At 53.8% G+C, this 26,442-nt stretch overlaps 1 protein-coding gene across 1 annotated transcript in view; it reads left to right on the plus strand.

Moving 5' to 3' along the window:
• Positions 1-26,442, plus strand: part of Ajap1 (adherens junctions associated protein 1) — a 112,302-nt gene that overhangs the window by 37,256 nt on the left and 48,604 nt on the right. The window contains exon 2 of the mRNA XM_085690163.2: positions 12,176-12,978. Within this exon, the coding sequence (XP_085546289.2) occupies positions 12,176-12,978 (803 nt within the window). The remainder of the gene's footprint in view (positions 1-12,175; positions 12,979-26,442) is intronic.

The raw sequence follows: 26,442 nt of genomic DNA on the forward strand, positions 1-26,442 counted from the left end.
GGGTCCAAGAAATTGCTGCACACTTGTCCTGGGCTGAACCTGATGGTTCAGAGAATATCCTTCCGGGCTAGGTCTACAGGTTCATCTTGACCATGACCCTGAGATGTTAGACAAGAATCCAGGCGGCAACTGACAGCACTTAAGAGATACTCCTCCAGGCACTGGCCCTAGGCCTTGCAAGGCAAAGCAGCAAACTGCCCAGGGCTAAGTATAAGGGTTCTTCGAACTTCCTGGGCAGCCTCCCGTCCCAAGTAGACCCCACAGATCAAGCCTCAGCCTGCCTTGTGTTCTCTCCTGCTTGGTCTTTGAGACTCCTCACCTCCACCAAGAGCCTTTCTGGCTTACCCTGGAAGGGCTGAATACACTTCAGCATGCCGACTGGCTTCTTTTCTATCCCCAGAGCTGAAACATCCATTTTCTTAGGGGGACTGTAAGCCCCTGATCGATCCAGACACTCACCCATCTATCCATCTATCCATCTGTCCATCCATCTACTTATTCATTCTTCCACTCCTCATCCATCCACTAATTATCCATCCATCCATTCATCCATCTGTGTATCCATACATCAATCTATCCACCTATCTACCCACTCATCCACCTATCCATTCACACGCCAATCAACCCATCCATCTACTCACCCGCCCACATATCTGTTCCTCCATCCATGCATTAATTTACCCACCCATCCACCCATCCATCCACCTACTCACTCATCCATGCATTCACCCACACACCATCTATTCCTCCATATGCCCGTCCACTCACCCATCTACCCGGCCGTCCATTCCTCCATCTGTCCGTCCACCCACACCCATCCACCATGAGCCTTGTGGTCGGTAGGAGAGGAACGGGCATAACAACTCGGCTCTAGAACCTGCCTCACCATGGCAGGTGCTTCTTAAGTGATTGCTGAGTAATTGTATCAAAACTCAAAACGAATACGCGTGATTAGCCTTCCTATTTAATATTAAACAAGAATCAAGATTCTGGAACCTTGTGCTGTACTATTCGGTGCAGCCGCCTCTCTCTGCCTTGGCTCCTCAGAGGCCCCCGTGCTGTTGAATACTGTGAAGGGTGACAAGGCTACAAGCTCAGAACACAGCTACAGACCAGGTCACTGACTGGCAGTCATGGGTGCAAGAGCACACATGGTGGAAAAGGAGCCATGGACAGGAAAGACCCCTGATCAGCAGTGGGGTGGCCTTTGCCTTGCTCAAAGGCATTAGAACCCAAGACCAGTTGGCTGCAGGGTGGTCCTTTCTCCCTAGGGAAGCTGTCCACAACACTCTGGGCTCCCCGGGACTGGCTCATGTAGAGGTGCCTTTTTTCTGGGGCCCAGGTCATGTTAGGGAGCATCCTCTGCTTGCTTTCTTCCTTACCAAGCTGAGAGTTCCATGGTTCCCAGTATGAGCCTACTTTGGGGACAAAGGCCAGTGTGTGAGGTCAGGCTAGTGTCTACAGGCTAAAGCTACAGAATAGAGCTCAGTGTCAAGGTATCTCAGGGCTTCTCCTCCTTCTGGGAGCCTCTCTCTAGGGCGTGTGGATCTACACGCCTTCCCTCTCTCCTCCCACGTGTCTCTTAACCTGTCCTTAGGGAGATACTCCTGACACTGAGTTGGGGCAGCCTGCCTTGCGGGCATCCTCGCCACTTTCTTCTCTTAAGTGCTTGTCTTTAAACACAGGTACATTCTGGTTCATCTGGGTCAGGATCTCACTTGTCAACTTGGGAGGAAAAGAGTTTACCCAGGACAGGATAGCCTGAGGGAGGCTGGAAGGCCTGGCGAGAAATCCCCTTGTGAGAAGGCAAAAATTAAGGCAGTCATGACTTGGAGGAAGGGACAGAGGTTCCCCTCTCTGTGGTCGCTGTCACAGAGCAATGAGTGGGAGGGAGAGCAGAACATTCTGGAATAGATGGAGGGCTCCAGCAAGGGTCCTTCAGGGAAGAAGGACCTAGTGTGCCCGTGGCAAAGAGTCTTTGGGCTTAGGCATCGGGATGCTTTCTTGGACTTTCTTCCAAGGAATTTGATCCTGTTCTCAGCTCCATACCTAGAACGTGTTCAGTGCCAACAGAAGCCACCTGACCTTCCGCCCTCCTTGGAAACAGTCTGACCGGTGTGCTTTGGGGCAGACCTTCATCACCTCCCCTGTCAAAAGGGCCACTGTAGAGCCGGGAGCCTTATAGTGTGACAGCGTGTTAGAACTTAGGGTTCTGGAGACTTGCAGAGACGGGCATGTCAGGGGCCACCCATGCTGATGGCCTCTGGCTCTAGCTGTACCATCCAGTCTGATGGAGGCTTCTTTGGAGAATGGTCTCCCCTTCATCTACAATACAGGTCAGATGTGCTGTCTCACCTGCTCAGAAGACAGGAATGTTCCAGATCATGATGTCATACCCTTTCTAGAAAAATTCACAGTGAAAGAAGCTAGAGGTGGCCAGGGAGGGACTCAGGACCAGGAAGTGCTGGAAACTCACCCCTACTGATGCCGAAAACTTTAGGTGTGTTGGTGCAGGTCAGTGGGGGTCTCCAGACCTTGGCCTCTGGTCAGCCAGACCTAGTGTTACTCCTGCTTTTCGTCTCTTCCCAGAAACCTGGGCCTTTTAGGAAATGCTGTTGGTTTTCCAGGCTTCCAGAAAGAGTCCCGTGACACCTGCCTCCTAGGAACACAAGACAGCGTCACTAGGAACCTGGCAGTTCCGCTCCCAGGGGAATGGCTCCTGGGCGACACAGCTGGCTCAGCTCCACTGTGCTCTTTGGAGGAGTCATTACCCAATGACGACATCTTGTCCCCATGCCAGCCGACTTCTGTCACAGCAGCTTTATGCCATGGTGCATTCCCGCTGGGCTCTGGATGCTCCTCAGGGAGACCTCTGCAGACAGTGTGCTGCAGGGAGGTGATCAAAGGGGATGCTGTCATGGCTGAGGCTCCAGGAGATAAGGGGACGATGAGAAGGACAGTGTGTGCATGGGCTGGTGGTGCTGTGTGTGTGTGTGAGCACCATTCGCTAGTCTGTGTGCATGTGCATGAGCCTGTGTTTGCACACATTTCCTGTGCGTGCATGTGTGGTGTGAGCATGTGTGTGCGTGTGTGTATATCCCACCTGCCTGTGTCTGGCCCTGTGACTTCAGATCTGCATGTATATGTGCATCTATGTTCTGGGTCTACAGAGGTGGCTATGTTGGGTCACGTGTGAGCTGAAGATGAAACTAGAGCATAAGAGTGAAGGAGACCTGGGACCCCTGAATCAGGGGACAGAAATCTCCAGTAGGTGTTGAGAGCCTCACAGGAGAAGACTTTTCTGACTCTTGTGGTCCTCTGTCCACGTTCTTCGGAAGAAGTGAGGTTTCCATCAGCAGTTCAGTTCAGACAGCAACGGGGAAACCATTGTCTGAACCACAGGCCTCCTCTGGACTGCTCTCCAGAGACCATTCCAGCGCTGGGAGTTGGCCTGACCTAGACCTCTGGACTGACAATGCTGGTGCCTCTGCAATGTCTCCCCACCTCTGCAGTGTCTCCCCTGCTTCTGCACTGTCTCCTCACCTCTGCAGTGTCTCCCCCACCTCTGCAGTGTCTCCCCCGCCTCTGCAATGTCTTCCCACCTCTGCAGTGTCTCCCCTGCCTCTGCAGTGTCTCCCCTGCCTCTGCAGTGTCTCCCTTGCCTCTGCAGGGTCTCCCCACCTCTGCACTGTCTCCCTTGCCTCTGCAGGGTGTCCCCCACCTCTGCACTGTCTCCCTCGCCTCTGCAATGTCTCCCCACCTCTGCAGTGTCTCCCCCGCCTCTGCAATGTCTCCCCACCTCTGCAGTGTCTCCCCTGCCTCTGCACTGTCTCCCCACCTCTGCAATGTCTCTCTCGCCTCTGCAGTGTCTCCCCCACCTCTGCAGTGTCCCCCCCACCTCTGCAGTGTCTCCTCTGCCTGTGCAGTGTCTTCCCTGCCTCTGCAGTGGCTCCCCCACCTCTGCACTGTCTACCCTGCCTCTGCAGTGTCTCCCCCGCCTCTATAGTGTCTCCCCTACCTCTGCAGTGTCTCCCCCGCCTCTGCACTGTCTCCCCTGCCTCTGCAGTGTTTTCCCACCTCTGCAGTATCTCCCCTGCCTCTGCATGTCTCCCCCGCCTCTGCAGTGTCTCCCCACCTCTGCAGTGTCTCCCCCACCTCTGCAGTGTCGCCCCACCTCTGCACTGTCTCCCCTGCCTCTGCACTGTCTCCCCTGCCTCTGCACTGTCTCTCCTGCCTTTTCACTTTATTTCCTCCCTCTGCACCCCTTTCCCTACCTCTATAGTTCCTATCCTGCCTTTGTATCCTGTCACTACAGAAAACTTTTTATACCATGACCTCAGAGGAGAGACTATTTTCTCAGTTTCTTCTCACAGCTGGAGCAGACTTCTAGGGTGGCAGTGTGGACAGGTGTGGCCTACAGACCAGGAGAAGGCTGTGGGGTGCCTGGCTGTTCCTTCCCCCCTCACTTATTCATCCCTTCTCATCACTGACTTGACTGTCTGCCTTTTGGTGCTAGGCCCAGCTGCTGTGCCACGGCGAGATTCCAGGATCTCCTTCCCACTTCCAGCTGGTGCGGCTAGGTCCTCCGCAGGAACACCGCTACCACTGCCACACCCGCAGGTACCAGGAGAGACCCATGGACTCACCGTGGCTGACTTGGGGACACACTGTGGCATAGCTGTCAGTTCACAACTGCCTAACTCTATGTTAGCCCTCGTCAGCCCCTCTCTGTGTAGGTTCTAGGGGTTCAGAGACTGAGACCGACTGTCTGTGTGCGCCACCTTTTCTCTTGGCAGTTTAACAAGTTCCTGGCTGCTTTGGTGGCCTTTGCATATAACAATGTAACAGCTGTAACCAAACTAAATTAGAAAACTCCTGAGATGATACGCGGGAGGCCAATGGGTGCTTTAGACGCTGGTTACAAGTTGGTATTATTAATAAGGAGCTACCATGCTGCCCCCAGGAGCAGTGGCTTTAGGTGGGGACAGCTAACTGGGAGGAATTTTTACTTTCCAGTCCAACAGGGACCATGGGTCTCCAAGAAGCCCAAGTCCTTCCCAGGACAGACTGCTTATTTCTCTACATACCGCTTCGTTTAGTTCGTATTTTAAGATACATTCCTGTTGAGAGGCCCAGCTACTATTTTTTGCCGTTTTCTTCCCTCTGCAAAATGAGAGTAACGGCGCTTCCTCTTCTCGGTTACCAAAGCATGAGATGAACGCACGGTGAGAGGAGACTCTGCGCTCTGCGCCTGGCACTCCGCTATTGCTCAGTCTCTGTGCCAGCTATTTTAGGATCCCGCCGTCTTTTCTCTCCTCACGCAGCCCTCTGCCGTTTGGCTTGCTGTCGCTAGATACACATGGTGCTGGGGCTCTCGTGTTTTGCATGACGGCCTAGAACCTTCTCCAGATATCTTCCCAGCCAGATATCCCTGCCTGGGAGATGGTCCGCCGCGCTCAGAGCTGCTCTGTGATCTGCCCGTGTGTCAACCTGTACCCATGTTCTCCTGGAGCATCTGCCTCATCACCTGACCCCGCTGCTGTCTTCTGATGCTGCCCCCCATGCTGTATCTTTAATTGAGAATAGATTGAAAATGAGATTAAAGTGAGGTCCTCGGGTGAGAGTGGAAGCTTGCTGACATACCAGTCCCATGATGATGCCCAAGAGGGCATTTTAGGGCCTGTGAATCTGCCATGATAGCATGCTCCCTGGCCTTCTGAGATTCCTGGAGATTACATGATTGCTGAACTGCAGGCCTGATCCAACACATCTGTGTGTGACTGTGGAGAGTCTGTTCTGTGCCTCTGGGGAGATGAAGAGGGCCCGGGGTTTAACCCTGAGTGTGAGTCAGTTCATCCTGGGGGACCCGACCTAGACTTTTGCCCCAGCTGCAGAGGAAGGCTCAAAGCATGTGCCAGGTGGCTGGGTAGTTAAGCGGCCTGCTAGTCAGAAGGAGCACAGCTGTGAGGGGGATATGTGACAGCAACTGAGCCAGGAGGGCTTCCAGGAGAGCTACAGGCACTTCAGAAAGTAGCAGGCCCTATGTCCCACTGTGGAACTTCTGTAAGGGGGGGGGACACAGCAGCCAGGGATCAGCCGTGGACACAGAAGGAGACTCCCCACTGCCGGGACTGAGAACATCACCACCCACTGTCCTGCCCACCCACAGCGCATCACCGCTTCACCACTTTGCTCCTCCAGAACGCTTGCGGGCATGTTGCCCAGGCAACCAAAACGCCACTGTGTTGTTACCCATCAGTCTCCCTCAAGCACCCGTGAAGCCTCTGGAGCCACATCCCCCTTGTCCTAAAGTCATTGTGTGCTCCCAGGAAGGAGCAGGACCCTGGGCTCGCTTGGCTCAAGGAGAACAGTAGAGAAATCAGGGCCTCAGGGCACCCACAAAGAATGCAGCCAGCAGTACTTACCTCAGTACCCCTGGGTACCTTTTAAAGAGATTCTTGAGTTTAGCCTGCTCTGTGGGCAGGGCAACTGAGGCACAGAGCAGTTATGTAAATTGTCCATTCTTGTATAGGTAGCAGTTTGCAATGCCAAGGCCTAGACCACCGTCTGAGACTATTTTTGCTCTTGCCAAGATGTTCTGCTGCAATAAGAGCAGTGTTTGGCCCCAGTAGTCTCCCTTTCCAAATCCACCATCCCAGAGACCAACTGAGGGACATCTATAGCTCCCCACTGGCCCATTGATGAAGCTCATCAAAATCCACAACCACTGTCAAGTTATAAGTACCCTCAGGAAGTCAGAGGCTGCACACCAAGTTAGGTGGGCTCTTGGTCGGCTCCTAAACCAAAACGAGCAAGATCGGAATACAGCGTGGAGCCAGCAGCCATGAGGTTGTGACAAGGGGAGCTGGTGATGTGTGTCATATCAGGGGAAGCTGGGAGGAGAGTCCCCAGAACGCACCGTTCCCTTGCAGCTTCTGTGTGAATCTCAAGTATTCTGAGGTGAGCAGCATTCTAAGCACGTTCCCAGAGGTAGGGAGAAGCCAGGAAGTGTCTGGGGTGGGACCCTGGTTCTGATGTCCCCACCGCCCCAGTGGAAGGGGCATTCTGACCAAGCATGAGAGAGGACTGACTCACACAGGCTGACCAGGTGCCCGTGTCTCCCTGCCATTGTCTCTGTAACGCCAGCTCCTTGAGATCATTCCTGGCCTGGCTGAGAAGTTGCTGATCGTGGAAAACTGGGTCTGGCTTGAAGGGAGGGAGGACCTGAGACTCCACACTACCTTCCTTGTGTTGGTGGTGGGAAAACAGGACCTTCCAGAAAAGGATCCACAAGCCTGGGCTCTGGCTAACTTCTACAGCAACTTCAGGGTGAAGATCTGGGATAACACAGCAGGTGCAGGCAGGCTCCTGCAGTGGGCTCTGAGACAAAAGTAGCCTGGACCCGCCGCCTCTAGGCAATTCTGCCTTCTACTTGCAGTACACGAGGTGACTTTGGCCACACGACACCGACACCGGGGCCTCACTCTTCCCACTCCCCTTCGAGAGGAAACTGCTGTTTCCAGGAGCACACGCTGCCACATCTGGGTCCCCGGGAGGGTATGACTGTGGGTGAAGAGACATCTTTGTCTCCCTTAAATGACAGTGATTTTCTTCCGTGGAGAAACTATATAGAAGGGAGTGAATTGAACCTCAATCCACTGAATCTTATTAAACCATTCTTGGGGAAAAGTGATTTCAATAAAAATTTAAAAGGAAGAGAAGCAAGGAGCTGCAAACTAGAAAATAAAGGCAGATGGAGGCAACGGGTGTGCACGGTTCGTGGGCTCTGCTTTTTCTTTGCACGGTGCCCTTGGAGATGAGCAAGAGGTGAATGTCATGAGGCGAGGAGGGACCCTAAGTCCTAGGCACTCCCATAGAGCCTGCACCATACAGACTGAGTCTCCACAGCTTCTGTACACCTTGCCTGTGACTCAGAAGGCTGGCCCAGGCCTTCAGGTTTTCAGCCAGGGCTCAGGATTAGGAGGTCACAGAGAGTGTCCACATTAGTCCCTAGAACACTGACACACACTCTCTTCTGGGTCCTGTCCTTTTTTATTGTTATTGAGATGCAATCTACATGCCATTACATTCTCTGCTTTTGGGTGCATGGTTCAGCGGTTTTGTGTTTTCATGGGGTGTGTCGCTGCCACCTCAATAAATTCCAGGACATTCCATTACCCCCCAAAACACCCCTCCAGTAGGCAGTACCTCCAAACAGTCCCTCCCCTGTATTCTGTGGTAGCCATTGGCTACCCTGCAGGATCCTGGCATCTTCCACCTGTGGCAGACTCAGATATCGTGCCCTGAGTGTGGATAATACTTTGTGTGTGGATAATACTTCCTGCTTTTCGGGGGGTCAAATGCTACTCTGTGTCTGGTTGTGTCCCATGTGCCTATCTGTTGGACGATGCTTGGGGCGTTTGCATTGGGCTATTGTGAGGTGTCACATTAGTGTCCAGGTATGTACCTTAAAGACTGTATTTGCCATATCAGTGGTAGCTCTAATTTTCAAGGGTCACCAAATCATTGAACAGGCAAGCCAGTTCACACGCCTATCGTGTGTGTGTGTGTCCTAGTCTCCAGCAGCAGCAGCTCTTGGTGTGTTCCATCTTTATTGCTATTGGTGACCTTGCGGAGTGAAGTGGGTGACACGGTCTGAAGGGCCAGTTGAGATGTCCTGGAGTTTGGGAAAACTCTACGTGGCCTTCTGGGTGAACATATGGCCCATCGGCACTGGTACTTGATGGTAGGGTAGGCTGGCATGTTGCAAATCCTCCTCCTGTCATCCGGGAGGATGTCAGACAGCTGACAATGCCTCGGTGACTTCCTGAGGTGGAGCCCTCTGCTAACGGCTTCATTTTGTATCAGAGCATGTCTGAAAACCCCTAACTCTGTACTGAACACCCGGGGTTCTGCAGGAGGAATGAGGAGAAGAGGCCCTTGTAGATTTGCAGGGGTCCTTGAAGACCAGTCCAGGGGTGCAGACCAGACCTGCTGCCACGAGGTCAGGTCTCATGCAGGGCCCAGCACTCTACTGTCCAGTGGGGCAGGCCCTTGTCCCAGCTGACAGCTGCTTCCCACGCACTGCCCTCTATTTCCCCTCTGAGCAAACGCATCCCTTTAAAAGCGTTCTGCCGGGCTGAGGAGGAGCAGGGCATCCGCCTCCCCAGCCCCATTGCCAGGGTTGGGTTTTCTGCATAACAGCTGGGTGTCTTGGAAATGAGAAGGTTTCTATGGTTACCAATTACAGCCCATGATTGGTGAAAAATCACAGAAATATCCTGTGTGTGAAGTTATGCCGGGGAGGCAGGCCTAGGCTTAGGTGCTGTGGTTTTAATTTCCTGGGGCTATATTTCTCGGAGTACTGATGGCAGGCAGCTCTGCTTTCCTGTTTTCCAGTCGGCCTGCCCCGTGGGGCTAGGAGACATCTAGGGGGACTTGATGGGGCCTGATGGCTTCTGGCAGAATTTGGAGGGAACTACTGAGTTCTGGTGGGGTGTGATGGAGCCTGGGGAGCCCAGCACAGGCCTAGGGGTACTAGAGGGATCTAGCATAGGGCTTGAACTGCTGGGGGTCCGGATGGTTCTCTAGGGCAGCTGGGATGAGGACAGGGGTGCTAATTGGGCCAGGAGAGGCTTAGAGGGACCTGGTGAGGCCTTTTGGGACCCAGTGGGGCTTGCTGGGGTCCGGCAGAGTCTAGCAGGGCCAAATGGAGCCTAGAGGGATATGATCAGTCTAGGTGGGATTTGTTGAGACCTGGAGAGTAATAGAATGTTCCAGTAGAATTTGGGTATGGTCTAATGAGTCCTGGAGGTGCCTGGAGTCCTTGTGAAATCTGGAGGGAATTGGTGGGACCCAGTGGGGGCTAGCGGGGCCCTGAGGGGCCTGGTAAGGCTTGTTAGAGACTTGTAGATCCCCGTAGGGTTTGGCTGACGGTGCTGTGAGACAAGCTGTCAAGGCTCGATAAAGCCTAGAAGACCTGCCAGGGCCTAGTGAGGCCTCACAGCTACACAGGGCGTCTCACTCACAGGGAAGCAGACACCTATCCAGATATACGGGCAGGGAAAGACCCAGGGTTCTCACCATTCTGTCCCTACAGGGTCACCCGCAGCTCCAAGGAGAGGCCCTTCCAAGTATGCAGGGGAGTCTCACACTGACCTAGATTTCTGCTCGCAGTGATGACAACCCTGTCCCTGCTGGAGCTTGGCTGCTCGTGCAGAGTAACAACACAGAGGTAGAAACAGCCCAGAGGCATCAGCCTAATGAGCTCTTCCTCCTTCATACGGCAAAGTGCTTTCATTCTGATTAAAAAAGCCGGGCCTTATTATTTGGAGACCAGTGCTTTTTGCTAATTAGTCCCAGTGAACTCAAGTTTCTTTCTCAGGGGCCAACTCCTTCCCAACCATCAGTGGGTCTTAGCTTCAGGCACGTGGAGTTCAGCACAGGCTGAGAAAGAGTGTGCATATCCTTGAATAAACACAGTTACAGATGCTGAAGGGCGAACAAGGACATGCTTGCACGCTCACACTGACACAGACCCACACTTGGGTATAGAGACATATAGGCCCATAGAGAGATATAGAGAAAGGCACACTCACCAAGACACATGGACACACACACACAAATCCTTACACAGATGGACATAGTGGTACCTTCTTGCACACTGACTCTCACGCCCAGGGGAACACTCACAGACACAGTACACCCACACACGCTCAGTCTCACGCTGGCAAACACGCTCACAAATTGACTCCCTCAGACTCTCACGCCCGAGCAGTAGCATCCGGCACTCACGCACACCCACAGGATGTGCTCCACCCACTGCTGGCACACACACATCCATGTGGGCTTCACACGCATATACAGTGGCACACCCTGACACAGGCAGTCAGTCACTTTTTAAAATGCACACACGTGACGCCTTATAAAGAAAAACAACCCCACGTGTGTTTTGGGGCCTGGCAAGCTGTAGAAGCTGGTGGTTCAGGGTACCTAACGCCCTGCGCCCGCTCTCCCTGCAACAGCCTCTGGGGAAGTTTTAGATTCCTTCTAACTTTCAGATGTGAAGTTAGTTGATGATGAGAACTGACTTTGAGTGGCACCTATAATCAGTCCTCAATTACCTACGCCGGGGGAAGATGGAGCGCGTGGGTTACATCCTCCACTCCCGGCTGTGTGGGTCTGCGTGCTGTTCTGGATTCCCGTGTGCCGTTACAGCATCCGTGGGTCTAGAGGGGACTTGTGCTCAGCTAGCAGAGCTGCCCATGGACTCGGGATGGGGATGGTCCCAACAGGACCCAGACAGGCGGATATCATGCTTCCCACCTGCTCCCAGCAGGGCGAGCATCAGCCTCCGCTCCTGATTGGCTGTGCTCAGTCTGGTCTTTCTCGGTCCAGCCCCAACTGAAGATGAGAATTTCCAAAGGGCATCTGCATCAGAGATAAACAGGAGGGGTGGAAATGTCAGCAGAGTAGGCACCTAGAACTGAAGCTTCCAGCTTTTCCTGAGCCGCAGCGAGCTCCCTGAGCGACACCCAGGGAAGGCCAGACAGAAGGAGCGTTGCTGGGCTGTGTCCAGGTGGAGTGCGAGCAGGCGTAAGCTCAGCTCCGAGGACTAAAGGGTTGTGGGGTTTTGGGAAGGGTGGGGCAAACCCTGAACTCTAGGGGAAGACCCCTGGGTGGGGCAAACCTTGCAGTCTAGACGGAGACCCCTGGATGGGGCAAACCCTGCACTCTAGGGGGAGACCCCTCCCCTCTGCCTTCTGTAGTCGCCCAGCACCTCAGGAGTCAGCTGGCCACTGGGAGCAGACGTTCTCATCACTTCCTGTACCTTTTGTGTTCTTGGAGTCTCACCTCCATTGTGGGCAAGTCTTCAGGGGCAAAATGGAGGAGGGGGCTTTGGTGGCCGGGTCCCATGCCATAGAAGGGGCCTCTTAGGTTACCATCCAAGAAGTGCCTGAACTGGAAACAGCTGTCTCCAACACATAGTGACCACTATAGAGGAACACAGTGTATGCTCCTGAGCTGGCCCAGAGGCTTCTGGGGTCTTTTCCAGGTTCAGATGAACTCTTTTTACAACCAAAAGTTGCCCCCATCCGGTGAGGGTAGAGGTGGCCCTGGGCAGAGCTGTCTTGCTGCCCCACTTTCTGCTGACCACTCTGCTTTCTCTCCTCAGCTCCATGTCCATCCGCTGGCCCGGCCGCTCTCTCGGAAGCCATGCCTGGATACTGATAGCCATGCTTCAGCTTGTAGTCGACTTCCCGTCCTGTGATTCATTAGGCCCAGGGCCTGAGTTTCGGCTCCTCTCACGTCCACAGAGGCCCCAGCGGCTGTGGAGTCTGCGAAGTGGACCCCCAACAAGGCTACCAACACCAGCCTGGAGTCCCCGCGCTGCCCGGGCCGAACGTGCCCATGGGCCCATACAGATGCAGACTCCCCGTGCTCGGAGGGCCCACAGGCCCAGGGACCAGGTGGCCACCCTCGGACCCAAAGGGGGACTCACCAGGCCCCCAGCTGCCACCGGATCCAGCCCTTCCCTCCCTTCTGCATCGGCCTCATCCTCCATGGTGGTCGCTGGCACTGCAGAACAACAGAGCCTCCTCAGGAGGGGCAGGAGACACACGCATAATGCAGAATTCAATGATTTCGACTTTCGTGGTGGCAGGCCCACGACAGAGACAGAATTCATAGCCTGGGGGCCTACGGGGGATGAGGATGCCCTAGAATCCAACACTTTCCCTGGTGGGTTCGGCCCCACCACGGTCTCCATCTTGCAAACACGGAAGACAACTGTGGCTACCACCACCACCACCACGGCCAGCACGGCCACCGCCATGACACTGCAGACTAAGGGGGTCACCGAGTCCCTAGATCCCTGGAAAAGGACCCCTGTTGGGGTTAGCACAACAGAGCCTTCCACCAGTCCCAGCAACAATGGGAAAGATATCCAGCCCCCAAGGATCTTGGGGGAGACCTCAGGTAGGTGAACTCTTTGTTTTTCTGCTCTGGCTTGGAGAGAGGCAGGATGTAGGGTGGTTTGGGACAGGAGGTTGCTCAGATGTCCCCAGGAGTATAAACTATGGCAGAGAGAAGAGCTGAGTGTGGACTCTGAGGAGAGATTGGCTGCCATGTGGAACACAGTAACTTCAGTGCCTACCTACATGGTTATATTCAGACTATGGTCTCCCGGGCACATCTCGTGCCAATGTTAAGGGACCGTGTGATCTTCAAAACCTTCAGGGTATTGGCTGCTTGGGGCTGGTTCACTGCTAGATGGAACTTGTCCCAAGGTTAGGAATGACCTTGACTATCAGGAAAGATGAAGGGCAGATGAGGGGAAGAACTCCCTGTGCTGCTGATTGAAGCTCTGCAGAAAGGTGCATCTCTTCCCTCAGGGAGGAGTTGGGGGAGGGCCTCTGGTGCCGGGGAAGAGATGCAAGGCTTTGGCTCCCTGGCCCTGCAGCCCTGCAGCCCTTTTCTTGGGCCGTGTGGACAGTTGCAGCTCCTTGGCTGGAGACATCTTCTGTGCAGCTCTGCTCATCTTCCCCTGCCTCATCCTCTAGTATCTGCAACATAGGTAGCCCTGGTCATGCCCCAGACCAGGGTTTGTCCACACGCCAGCAGCCATGGGAGAAAGAGCTGGCAGCTAGTCCTCTCCCACAATCCCCAGCATGGCCCACGGTAATATGAAAGTTTGGGCATGTGGACATTGCCCCCACAAACAGCAGCCCTTGTTGATCCTCCCACTTAGGGAGAAGCTCCCTCCCGACAGCAGCAAGAGTGGCTGGAGGTGAGATTCAAGCCTCAGACTGATGGGAAGGAGGAGGGGCAGCTTCTGAGGTTCACTCTTGGGCAGTTGGTACAGCATCTCTGCACCTGGTTTTTCCTGGCTGTGCCTCCTTCGACTTTGGGTAGGCAGACATGGTCTAGCAGTTGGGCAGGTTTTCATGGGGTAAGTGGCCTTTCTCCTTCAACTGCCAACCTCCTTCCTTCTGTGCTGAACAGCAAAACCCACTGGTCCTCTGGGAAGTTCACCCTGAAAACAAAACTAGTCTTAAACCACGTCAAGGTCAGGGACAACTCTAAGCCTGGCAGCTCCTGGGAAGGAGACCTAGGGTTGCCTAGGCGTCTGGCCCACAGCCTCCCTGGGGAATCTGCTCTGTTGGAGCAGAGACAGGGGCATGAAGGAGGGGCCAGTGGCTGTTCATCTCAGGGCCAGACGCCTGCAAGCAATTCCCATAGCATCTGTCTTAACTTCTACCGACTCATCAGCCATAATCGTAATGGAATTTGGCGCTCCTCTCGCTGGCTGTCACCTCCCCTGAATACGTCACTCACTGTATAGACACGGACGAGGAAACAAGTTCCCATTTGTCCCAAATTACATCTGCTATTACGAACGTTAAACGCCTGGGACAGCACTGTGAGGCTTAGCAAATTAACTCACGGTACATCGGCTGTTGCTAATCCAACCCGACAGATGCTTATCTCCGAAAAGATTTATGGTTCTTCATAATATAATCTGCTGCTAGATTAATTTGTTTAGCAAAACAGATTTAGAAGAGGGAAAATATGTGTGTTTGCTTCGAATGCAGAGAAATGTAAATTCTGGCAATGATGCCAGCCTGCAGGAGAGGGAGGCCTCTGAGCTGGCCTGCTTGGGGGATGGACAGTGGTGGCTCAAGAAGAGAAGAGAGGGTTTGGGAGGACGCCTGTAGCCAGATTCCCTAGAGTCCAGTTCTCCGCAGAAGCAGTTCATGTTAGGCCCTGGGGAGAACTGCCCATTGGTCTTGAAGATGGCATATCTTGGATGACTGAGGGATGCCATGTAGTCTCCAGATGCTTGTTTACAGTATCATATGGAATCTGAGGGAATAGGGGTGGTGTAGAGAATCTCCTAATTGAGGTTTGTGTAGTCCTGCAATTCTGCCCTCTGTTTTCTGTTGTCTCCCTGATCAAGATCTGCTCTCACAGTGTCTTCTTCTCCTGAGCTCTCGAAGCTGGAAGCTCGTCCTGCACACCTGCTGTGCTGTTTCATGTTCAGGGTCTAGCTTCTGCAGAGAGATCACACTTACCTGCGGTTTTTATACCCAGCTGGAATAGCTAGAGGATGTGCTTGACCATGTCAGAGGCAGGAAAGCTCAGCAGGGGTTAGAGAGCTCCTGCTGGCAGCACCCTGAAACCTAGAACTGGGCTTCCATCAAGTCAGTTCTGTTCTACACAGAGGAATCTTAGGATTTTGGTTTTGTTGCTTCTGCGTACAATAATTTTGGTATGATACATTACATTTTCCTGAGGTCCAGGCTTTCCTATTGGCAATGTGGGGACTCTGGAATTACTCAGGGCCTAGGGTTGCAAAGAATAGCTTCTGGGATTTCCAGAGAGCTCCTCTCTCAGGAATCAGATGACAAGTGGGAAGACTGGTAGGTGTTTCTGGGTTTTAGAGTAGTGAACTTGCTAGGGTAACGGTTTATCCCCTTCATTCCTCCATGGGAATTCAACAGCTGTCTGATGCCTTTCTCTATTATACAGTTAAAGTGCACAGTTCCCTTCATGAGTGTAGGGTCTGGCACCTCCTAACTGTCCAGTGTGTGTTTGGTGATGTGAATATGGATGATGGTGGCGATAATGTTGAAGACAGAGATGACAATAATGGTGACAGTGGTGGTGTCAGTGGTGGTGGCGAAGGTGACGATGAGGATGAGGATGTCAGGCTGGCGAGATGATAGTGTTGATATGAATAGTGATGGGGAGGTGGTGAAGATGTTGACACTGGCAACTCTGGCCATGCTGGGGATGGTCATTCTCATGAACAGAGTGATCAAGTTAATGGTGTAGTGGTAATATTGATGGTGATGATGTTGAAGAAGGTGGTGATGTTGGTGATGGTAATGATGGGATGATAATGGGCAAAGTGCTGCTGATGGTGGTGGTGATAGTGGTGACAGTAGTGGTTGTGGTGAGGGTGGTGATGTTGGTGAGGGTGATGATGCAGGTGAGAGTGATGGTGCAGGTGAGGGTGATGGTGCAGGTGAGGGTAGTGATGTTGGTGATGGTGATGATGCTGGTGATAGTGGTGATAGTAGTGGTTGTGGTGAGGGTGATGATGTTGGCGAGGGTGATGATGTTGGTGAGGGTGATGTTGCAGATGAGAGTGATGATGCAGGTGAGGGTGATGATGCAGATGAGAGTGATGATGCAGGTGAGGGTGATGATGCAGGTGAGGGTGATGATGTTGGCGAGGGTGATGATGTTGGCGAGGGTGGTGATGTTGGCGAGGGTGGTGATGTTGGCGAGGGTGATGATGTTGGCGAGGGTGATGATGCTGGCGAGGGTGATGATGCTGGCGAGGGTGATGATGTTGGCGAGGGTGATGATGTTGGTGAGGGTGATGTTGCAGATGAGGGTGATGATGCAGGTGAGGGTGATGATGTTGATGAGGGTGGTGATGTTGGTGAGGGTGATGATGTTGGCGAGGATGATGATGTTGGTGAGGGTGATGATGTTGGTAATGGTGATAACAGGATGATAATGGTGGTAGTAATGGTGATGGTCATAGTGGTGATGATAAAGTTGAGGCCAGTGATGGAACTGTTGATGGCATTGATGGGAATGATGGTCGGGATGATGGATGGTGATGAAGATGGTGGTAACAATTATTGCGATGGTAAAGACGATGATAGTTACAGAGTTGGTGGAGATAGTGGTGGAATGGTAACGATTGTGCTTGTACAAATGTTATGAATGGTGATGATGGCGGTGGTAACGGTGCTGCTGGTGATGGTGAGAGCAGTGGTGATGTCGATGACAGCAATGATGTCATCTCAAATCCTTGTGCTGATTGGCTGCTGCTGGCATTGAGGACCCCGTTAATGAAGTCCCGAGACCTTGCCTCTGACCTTGATGCTCTCTGGAGAGGTGTAGATACTCTAGTGGAACTGCTTGAGATGGAAAATCACCTGGTGCATAGGCACAGAGGTGACAAGCTGCAGCCGTACATGTGTGCTGGCAGCCGAGAGGTAGATCATGTGGCTCGGCAGTTGGCCTGAGGTTGAAGGAGGAGGGCTCCTTGCAGGGTGGCTTAGTCTATCTCTCACAGCCCAATCACTGGTCTGCTCCGAATCAGAAATCAGAGTCTCTCGAGAGAAACAAAGTCCTTGCATGAACTTTCACCTCACACTCAAGGGAGTCCACGAGGAGCTCAAGCCAACAGATTCTGGCTGGTAGATACGCCCTCTTCAGAAATGCTTGGAAGATGGGCGTTTGGCTACGGCTAGTGCTTATGGCTGACTCCTGGACTTGCATGGTGCCGTGTGTCCCATGATTGGTCCAGAGTACCCAGAGCTATTAGACACTTTCCACAGCTGTGAAATTCAGATCTCTCAGACGGTGAGCCACCCAGGAGGGCAGCCAGGCCTGGAAGTCCCCTTGTCATTGAAGGTCTCTCTCCACCGATTCATCCCTTCTTGTGACTGCAGCCCCTTGAGGATATGATGACTTAGATGTCACTGGAGTCCTTGCCTCATCATTTTTACATTGCATCCACTCATGTGTCTCCGAGGATCACCTCTAAGGCATTCTGTGCATCCTCCTGTGGGGCCTTTGCTGCCTTTAGCTGCTGTGGCTTCTGTAAGCACTGGAGATGGGGGTGGGGCAGTGGTGCTTTCCCTGCACCTCAGTGGCCAACGGGCCTGAGCAAGGGAACTGAGCAGCTGATCATGGGATAATGTCCGTTGACAGTGAAATATTCTCTAAATACTGGCTTTGGAATGGTAGGAAATTAGAAGCAGTTACACCCGTGAGAGGCCAACTCCTTCTATTGAGAACCACTGTGGCAATTTAAACAGCGAGCCCCTTTTAATTAAGTTGCTGGGTATTTGCTACCGGGGAAGAGGCTCTGTTCTTAATTGAACAATGCCTGAAGCAAATGGCTCATGAACTTCAGAAGTTTCCAGTGGCTTCACTGGGATAAGAGCATCAAAGAACAAAAGTGTACGAAGCTCCTCAACCTCTTCAACTGCAGACCACAGCTTCTGGAGCCTCTGTGGGAGCATGCAAAGGCTGTGGGGTTGGAAGATGCTGTACTGTTTACCGTCACAGATGAGGGTGAGGGATGGCCAACAGCTCCCTGGTCCCGCAGTGTCTGCTTTTGCTGAACGAAGCCCTGCTCAGACCCAGGTGGAGGGAGGCTCATTTGGCTCCCCTCTCCTGGGGAGCGTTTGCCTGGCCTTCTTTCATTTCCCTTACGTGTGCTGCGGCCTTGGTTCATAGCTCTCAGCGTCTCTTCAGCTCCTTTTGTCCCCCAGGGTCTTGTTCTCCTTCTGAGAGCTAATCAGGGGTGGGAGGCTTTCTGAGGCTGGTCTCATCCACTGCCCATCCTGAGCACAGGTTACTTGGGAGCTGCTGAGACCAACTCTCCCCAGACTCTCCCTTGCTGGGACCTGGAAGCCTGTCTCTGCGTGTTGTCCTGCAGAGGGGTGGATGTGTCCCAGTGAGGGACCCGATGGTCCTCCTGCCTGGAAACCAGTTTCCTCTCTGAGAGTGAGAATGTTGATTAAATGGGGTTGAGGGAGTCAGGGGTCTCACAAGGGCACCCTGATGAACACATCTTACTTTACACATGTCACTGTATGCTGCTTGGTAACAAGTCCGTGTAACATACATGTGACTGAACATCCGACTGTTATCTATGCCTGGGGAGCCATCCTGAGCACTGAGCTTAGATATCTGATGGAATGCCATTTTTAGCACCGTTATTCCTGGTATAAGAAGACCAGCTTTAGAGCCACTGACTTCCTGATCGTTCATGCACCAAGCCATCCATTCTCTTGAGTTGATGTGAAAGGCTTTAGCTCTGCTAGGAGCGGCTTGGGGGCAGGGAAGCCTAGCCTTTCACACTCTTTCCAAGGGGTTGGAAGATTCATTTGGGAAGGTGAGACAGGTCGGGGTACACCCTTGCGTAAGGACAGCAGAGTTGTCCCCAAACACCAGTTTCATGGGTGACACTGGCAGTGTTGGGGCCCGAGGACTCAGAGATTGCTGAAGGAGGAGGGGCTGAGACAGGCTGTGGGGAGCGGGCACTGACTGAAGACTTGAGAGTGCACAGCCTTATCTAATCTAGAGTCCTTGATGGAAAACTTACTTCTGAAGACCGTTGCTCCTCCACTGCTCCTCCGCTGCCCTTCCAGTGCCCCTCCAACACCCCTCTGCTGTCCCTCTAATGTCCCGTTTCTGTCCGCTACTCCTCCACTGCCTCTGCTGCCCCTCCACTGTCTCCGCTGCCCTCCACTGCCTTTCCACTGCCTCCACTGCCCTCCGCTGCCCCTCCACTGCCTCTTTACTGCCCCTCCACTGTCCCTCCACTGCCCCTCCACTGCCTCCACTACCCTTCCACTGCCTCCACTGCCTCCACTGCCTCCACTACCCCTCCACTGCCTCCACTGCCTCCACTACCCCTCCACTGCCTCCACTGCCTCCACTACCCCTCCACTACTCCTCCACTGCCTCCACTGCCTCCACTGCCCCTGCACTGCCCCTCCACTGCCCCTGCACTGCCCCTGCACTGCCCCTGCACTGCCCCTCCACTGCCTCTACTACCCCTCCACTGCCTCCACTGCCTCCACTGCCTCTCCACTACCCCTCCACTGCCTCCACTGCCTCCACTGCCCCTCCACTGCCCCTCCACTGCCTCCACTGCCTCTCCACTGCCCTTCACTGCCCCTACACTGCCCTTCACTGCCCCTCCACTCTCTCCACTGCCCCTCCACTCTCTCCACTGCTCTCCACTGCCTCTCCACTGCCCTCCACTGCCCCTCCACTGCCCCCCACTATCTCTCTACTGCCCCTCCACTGCTCTTCCACTGCCCCTTCACTGCCCCCCACTGTCTCTCCACTGCCCCTCCACTGCCCTCCACTGCCTCTCCACTGCCCTTCTGCTGCTTCTTTACTGCCCCTCCACTGGTCTTACCCCACCTACCCACCTCCAAATCCCAGTCCAGAGCCAGCTGCTCTAGTGAGCTGGATTGGGTGCTTGTCTGTTGTGGAGAATGCTCTAGAGCTTTTATTTGGGAGTGACAAGTGGCTTCTCTCCTGGTGAACTCCTCTCTGCCGTGGAGCAGGAAGGCCAGGAGGATGTCAGATCCTGGGTTTGTATGAGATGCGCTGGCAAATGTTTTACCCCCACCTTTATGGCAGACAAGTTCTCAGTGACGCTCCAGGGCTCCCAGCCTGCCACAGCTGCCAGATTCTACAGAGTCAGCTGAAATTGCAGCGGCCCTACTCCTGGAGGCCGCGCCAGATGGTCCAATGCAGAGATGGGGCTGCATGCCTCTGCTCAGATGTGGATCAGCGAGTCCGGAACCTGACACCTCGCACTCTGTTGTAGGGGTGCAGTAGTCAGCTGTAATGGAGGAAGGAGGGGTCCTTTCCAGAAGTTTCTTCCAGCAGTGAGAGATAAGTTTGTCATGGGGGTAGAGGGCAGATATCTACCTCGGGAGGTGCCTGAAGGGTCACCTGAGGAGATGAAGCCAATACCGGTAGGAGGAGAGCCTGCTGGTGAAGATTCAGCTGGACCTCTGTCCATGGTGACATCCCTATGTGTCCTTGGCTGCCCCATATGACCTCACTGGTCTTGTGGCTTCTTCACTTGCACCGTTGAAAAGTAACTTTTCTTTCTCAAGGTTGCTCTAGGTCTGGGCTGTGTCGGTTGTCTGGACACTAGCACCTAGGCAGGTAGCCAGTGGCCAGGTATGTACAGTGCACCCATGGCCAACTCCCTGGGCTACCCTGGGGTGTCTCAGTGTTGGAGGCTACAAGTGCCACTGGAGTCCATCTCTTCATTATCTCCCCAAAGCCAAATTATAGACGGCTGTCTGTCTAAGGCTGGTCTGTCTGTCTAAGGCTGGTCTTCTGTGGTGGTCCTCCAGACCCCAGGACCCCCACTCTAGGTGACAGGTGCATCATTCCCTCATGTTTTATCCAAGATTTACATGTCCAACTCATGTTCTATGGGGTAGGAAGTGTCCCTGTCCTTCATATGGAAAGTTAGTCATGTGATGAACAGTATCTTTTATTCATCACACCATCGCTCAGCCCCAAGGTCCAGAGGCAGTGATTCTGTCACCCAGCCCCTGTGTGTGTGTGTGTGTGTGTGTGTGTGTGTGTTGGAACTGTCCTGACTTATCACTGTAGCCTGGTGACTTGGGTCAGACATGTTCCCTTAAAGCCCGGAGGGCTGGAGGTCTGACGTTGGCTGGGGGCGAGCTCCGAGGAAGGAACTTCTGAGTCTTTGGGTTCCTGCAGCTCCAGGCCATTCTTGGTTTGTGGCTGTGTTGCTGACTCCTACCTCCATCTTCCCAGGGTTATTCACTTGGATAATGGTCACATTCTCACCGCTGGACACTTGGCCACATCGTTTCTGTGGGGCCTTTGTCTAAATGAGGTCACACCCAGAGGTCCTAAATGCTAATTCATGGACAGAGAGAGAAGTCCTGTCTGGCTGAACTGTTCAAGTCCTGTGGTTTGGGAGTGTTGGGGTATCTCCAAAGCATACTCTGTTCCAAATCCATATGGGCTTGAGAGGATGGTGGGACCTACGGGGCATTGTGAGCTCCCCAGAAAGCCCTGGACTAAAGTGGGTGTCTTCTTGGGAGATGGGGCCTGGAAAGGCAGAGCGTAGAAAAGGTGAGACCTGAGGAAGATTGGACCTGGAGGAGGTAGGGCCTGTCCTGGTGCTGTCCTCAAAGCTGGGCAAGCTCAAAACATAGGAAGTGTCTCAGCCCATGGGCCCTGCCCTCGCGAACCTTCGCGAACCTGCCCCGCATCTATGCAGGGACTCATCTCTTAACGAAATTCTCCGGATGCTTGCAGACTTGTGTGCAGTGTGGTCACAGTGGGGGCCAGGGATGCAGAGGTCCTGACCCCCACGTCTTCCCACCTAAAGTAGCAGGCATAAGCAATGAGAAATCTCCTGCCTTCCTTGTCAGGTGGGAGGAGAGGCGACGTGGGAAGGGAGAAAGATGCCTCAGAAATGCTTCCCTCTGAGCTAGCCGTGTGGATGGACGCGAAAGCAGCGGAGGAGGCAGCAGCAACGCAGAAGGGCCAGGAGAGAAAGAGCAGGGCAGGAGAAGGGAAAGGGCCCCAGGATCAGATAAGGCACCCCAGGTGTGGGAAGAAAGGCGTGGGCAGGGCCAAGACCTCAGGGTGCCCAGTAGCTGCTGCGAAAGCATAGGAATACAGTCAAAGATGGGATTGATTGGGAGAGGTGGCTCAGTGGGTAGAACCCTATGGCACAAATCTGAGGACTCCTGTTCAAATCCCCAGGACCTGTGTAAAACTATGCATGTCGTTCGTGTCTATAATGCCATCATCCTACAGCTAGATGAGAGGCAGAAACAGGAGCTTGCCTGGAGGTTCTTAGTCACCTAGCCTGGTACATGTGGCAAACAGCAAGAGACCCTGTCTCAAATAAGACGGAAGAACCCACATGTTTGTCCCCTGACCACAGCAAGTGTGCTGTGGCCTGCAAGCCCTTCTACTCACACTCAAAACACAGTCAATCAAGTCACTCACACACTCACACACATGCGTACGTATGCGGGGGTCACAGGGTGATCGACAGCGGCTCTGGGAATGCTGTGGTGTTCTCTGGACAGTCGCGGAAGGAAGACGGGGCAGTAACTGGAGCCAGGAGAGGTGATGGCCAGAATCCAGGCAGGAGAGGCCTGCAACCATCTTGTAGGTTTCCGTTCCAAAGCCTTGTGGAAGAATCCGATGTAGATGGTGAGGAGAAGGTCAGTCTAGAAGGTTTCCCAAGTCTGAAGTCTTAAAGTTCTTGCCTTCCATGGGATGGAGCATCCTTAACCAGCTGAACAAAGCGTGATGGATGGGGGCCTAGAGCAGACAGTCTACACCTTTCTGGAGTTACAGTAAACTGTTTTACTAAAACTGTGTGTTGGTCAGCTTTCAGTCACTGTAACAAATGCCTGAGGTTTTTGATTCCAGTTTTGAACACATCATTCTGTGACTGGTTGTTGGTTTGGCCCTGTGGCCGCTTGGACCATTTATGTGAAGCATGGGACCCGCACCAATGACCTCAGAGTGTTTGCTGGATTTTGCCTCTGGTTGGTCCATCCTTTTCAGTGGCACCTAAGCAGCATCAAACCTTCAGCGTACAGGTCTCGGGGACTTTTAAGACTCACACATAACAACGGCCCAGGGAGGATGCCTAGTGAAGCTGCCCAAGAGGTGACTGGGAAACCCGAATGGAACTCAAAAGCCATTCATGGATGTGGAGGTGACTTGGCCATTGCAGAAATGGTGGTCTGCCTGGGGAGAGTGCAGACAACCTGAGAGGAGCCTTTGTGCTGGGGCGGGGGTAGTATGCCTTTCACACAGGGAAAGCCGGCCCTGGCTAGGGAGCTGGCAGACCTACTTTCTAGAGTGATGAGCTGCTAGCATGGGAGCCAGGGACAGATTCTAATGTCACTGAGCTGAAGGATGTGGCCAGCGGTCCCAGCACTGATGGAGGTTAAGTACGGTATTGACTATAGTGAGGGGAGCCCCTGCTGCACTGCTCCACACCTGTGGAATTAGCGTCAAAGGCTGGGCTCCACTCTCTAGAACTCCTGGCTCAGGCGGGTGCCAGAGAAGCCAGATTCAGAAATCCCATCTGACTGTCCTGCGAAAAACAGCAAGGCATCCGGCGTTATGGCAAGCCACCACCTCCTTATTTTAGAGAGTTATTTTTATTATTTAAAATCATATTCTATGTCTGCGTGCGTGAGTCCAAGTGCCAGAGGGTCCCCCAGTCCTTTTGAAGCTGGAGTTTCAGGTGATACTCTGTCATGGGTACCGGAAACCAAATTCAGGTCCTCTGGAAGAGCTGTCAGTCACCTCTCCAGCTCTCTCCCACCTCTTTAAAATAGACCTTAAGGTAGTGAAGAAAGGACATAGCCCAAAGGAATGCCCCACGAGTGCCCCAACCCCTTTCCTGCAGCCTCTTCTGGGTGTGAGTCCCCACAGAAGGCCCAGCCGCTCCCCCTCCGCCGAGTACCACCTGTGCAGCTGTTCTCTGTGTGGCCTGGGTGACATCTGTTCCTCCCTGAGTCATCAGCTCGCAGCTCTCAACACTCCAGGTGCCCTTTTCCAGGCTCAGGCGGGTAAATACCAGGAGGTGACAAACCCTCAGCTCGGGAGGGAAGACAGCACGTGGGGCCCCAGGAAACGGGCTCCTGTCTCCCTGCTTCCTCTCTGGAGCCCAGAGGCATGCTGATGGCAGCAGATCTCCTTCCTGCTGGAGACCCCAGGACATCTCAGCCCCCCCCCCGACTCCCCACTTTCTCCATGGTACTGCTGCCCACTTTCTCCATGGTGCTGCTGGAGATTTCGACCCCTGCAGGTGGCGCTTCTGGCCCCTTGGTCACCTCCCCCTGGCATCTGCAGCATTTGGTTACTGCTATCGTGGACCTTCATGTCATTGAATGTAACCACATCCTGATCCTTGGGAAACGGGAAGACTGCACTGTCCGTGGGTGTTCCCTGCACCTGACCCAGAGCCTGTGCCAAGCACACTGAGGACAATTCTAGAGTATTTCCTGTTGTTATTTCTGCCTCTGTAGAGCCCCCATCTCAGTGTGGGTAAGACTATACCCCCCCGCCCCCCGTGACTGGTGGGATAGGAACGGGCAAGAGAATGTCATGCAGAACCATTTTAGGCATTGGAGCCTGTGCTGTTAGTGGACTCGCTAGGAGGCCCACCTTGCTGGCTGGCTGGACATGGCAGAGTTCTGAGAAGGGGTCACCGAGGGACCTGTGTGTGGTGGTGGGGGCGTCTGAATGCTTGGGAATTTGGGCCGTTCTCACTGACAGGCACTGAAAAGCAGAGCTTTCTGCCTACATCAGGAGGAAACGGATCTTGGCAGCACCTGGGATGAACTTGAAGCAGACCCTGCTAGGGGTGTTAGGAGCTAAACCAACTTCAGAACAGTGGGGCTCTGACCTCCCTGGTATCTATGAACCCCTGAACGGGGCCCAAGCCCCAAGCCCAGCAAGATTCCTGACCCGTCCGCCCTGTTCTCTGCTGTGTGGTGAAGAGAGCCCAGTAAGGGCTGGGAGTGGGCCTGAGAGAGCAGGTGATCAGGATGCATAGTGAATGGAACCAAGGGTGGCAGGATGGGTGACTTTCGGGTGTGGGGACTGGGCTGGACTGACCCACTTAGCTGCCACCATTGCCTGCTCAGTGATTAGGTGACAAGACTCAAGGGACAGTAAACCTTTCTCCGAGACGTAAGAGATGGCTTTACCAGGCCTGTTTTCCAGTTCCCTGGAGGGTTGGAGGGCCCTCTTCATTGGGGGCATAACTGCCACTCACACTGCCCCGAGGGCATTCAACATCCCAAAGGACTCTTATGATTACTGGGGACCTGACTAGTGGCTGGGGTGGCACAGGAGGTGCCCAGTGGGTTCAGGGACAGCCACACACAGGCTTCCAGCATGGTTCACGAAGGTGCCAAAAGCAAGCAGAGCTGCACTCTGAGCTGAACCCAGGGTGTCGCCGCACTATGCTAGAGCTTCAGTCTTCAGTGGCAGATGGCTGGGTGCTGGCACCTCAGAGCAGAGCAGGGTGTACTTGGTAGAGTTGCTGGCATTTCCCTAGCTGGCCCGGGGCTCTTTTGCATGCTGTCAGGTCCAGGCTCTGTCCCCAGCTTCCAGGAGCCAGCAGGAACCGTGGCTTACAGCCTTCTGGGTGTCCACTGGCAATTGACCCTGACTGCGGACCCTGCATCCACCTCCCCTTAACCGGTCACATATGCTCGGGGTCAATCTGTGCCCGATATCCCCAAGGAGACTTACTCTTTGTGCCCGTGTTCCCGTCAGGCCTGGGTTGTGTGGCGCTTGCCGGCATGTGACAGCCTGGGAAAAAACGTCATTGAGGTGGATTATACTACAATTCCCAGAGATGGTTCATTCATTAATGAACAGCCTCCTCCTTCCTTGTAAACAGCATCTACAGGACACAGATAAGCAGCCCAGCTTCTCAGATCAGGACGTGGGGCATTGCCTTATTGGCAGAGTGGGGGCAGGTCGGAGGGATGGGGTGGCTGCATAGGGCCCATGCCCTCTGAGGACCACCGCTGTGTGTACCTCCATGCTGAGGTGCTTCCTGTCTAGCTACAGTGTTAGGTTCCCCACCAGGATGACCCATTTAACATGTGTGGGTTCTGACTAGCTGCCCATGAGACATGGCAGCGCAGTGATCTTGTGAAGGTCTCCAGAAGGCTGGGGGGCTTGCCCCTGCAATGCCCACACACACACATAGCTGCTCCAGCTGAGTGTGGGCAGGGCTGGGTCCTTCTGAAGCAGAGGGGACTCAGTTCCTCCTCTCTTCCTACTTCTAGTGGCTCTGGGTTATTCCTTGGCTTGCAGATGGACGGACAGACAACT

Source organism: Myodes glareolus, chromosome 6 (assembly GCF_982192425.1).
Source record: "Myodes glareolus chromosome 6, mMyoGla1.1, whole genome shotgun sequence".
NCBI classification, from domain to species: domain Eukaryota; kingdom Metazoa; phylum Chordata; class Mammalia; order Rodentia; family Cricetidae; genus Myodes; species Myodes glareolus.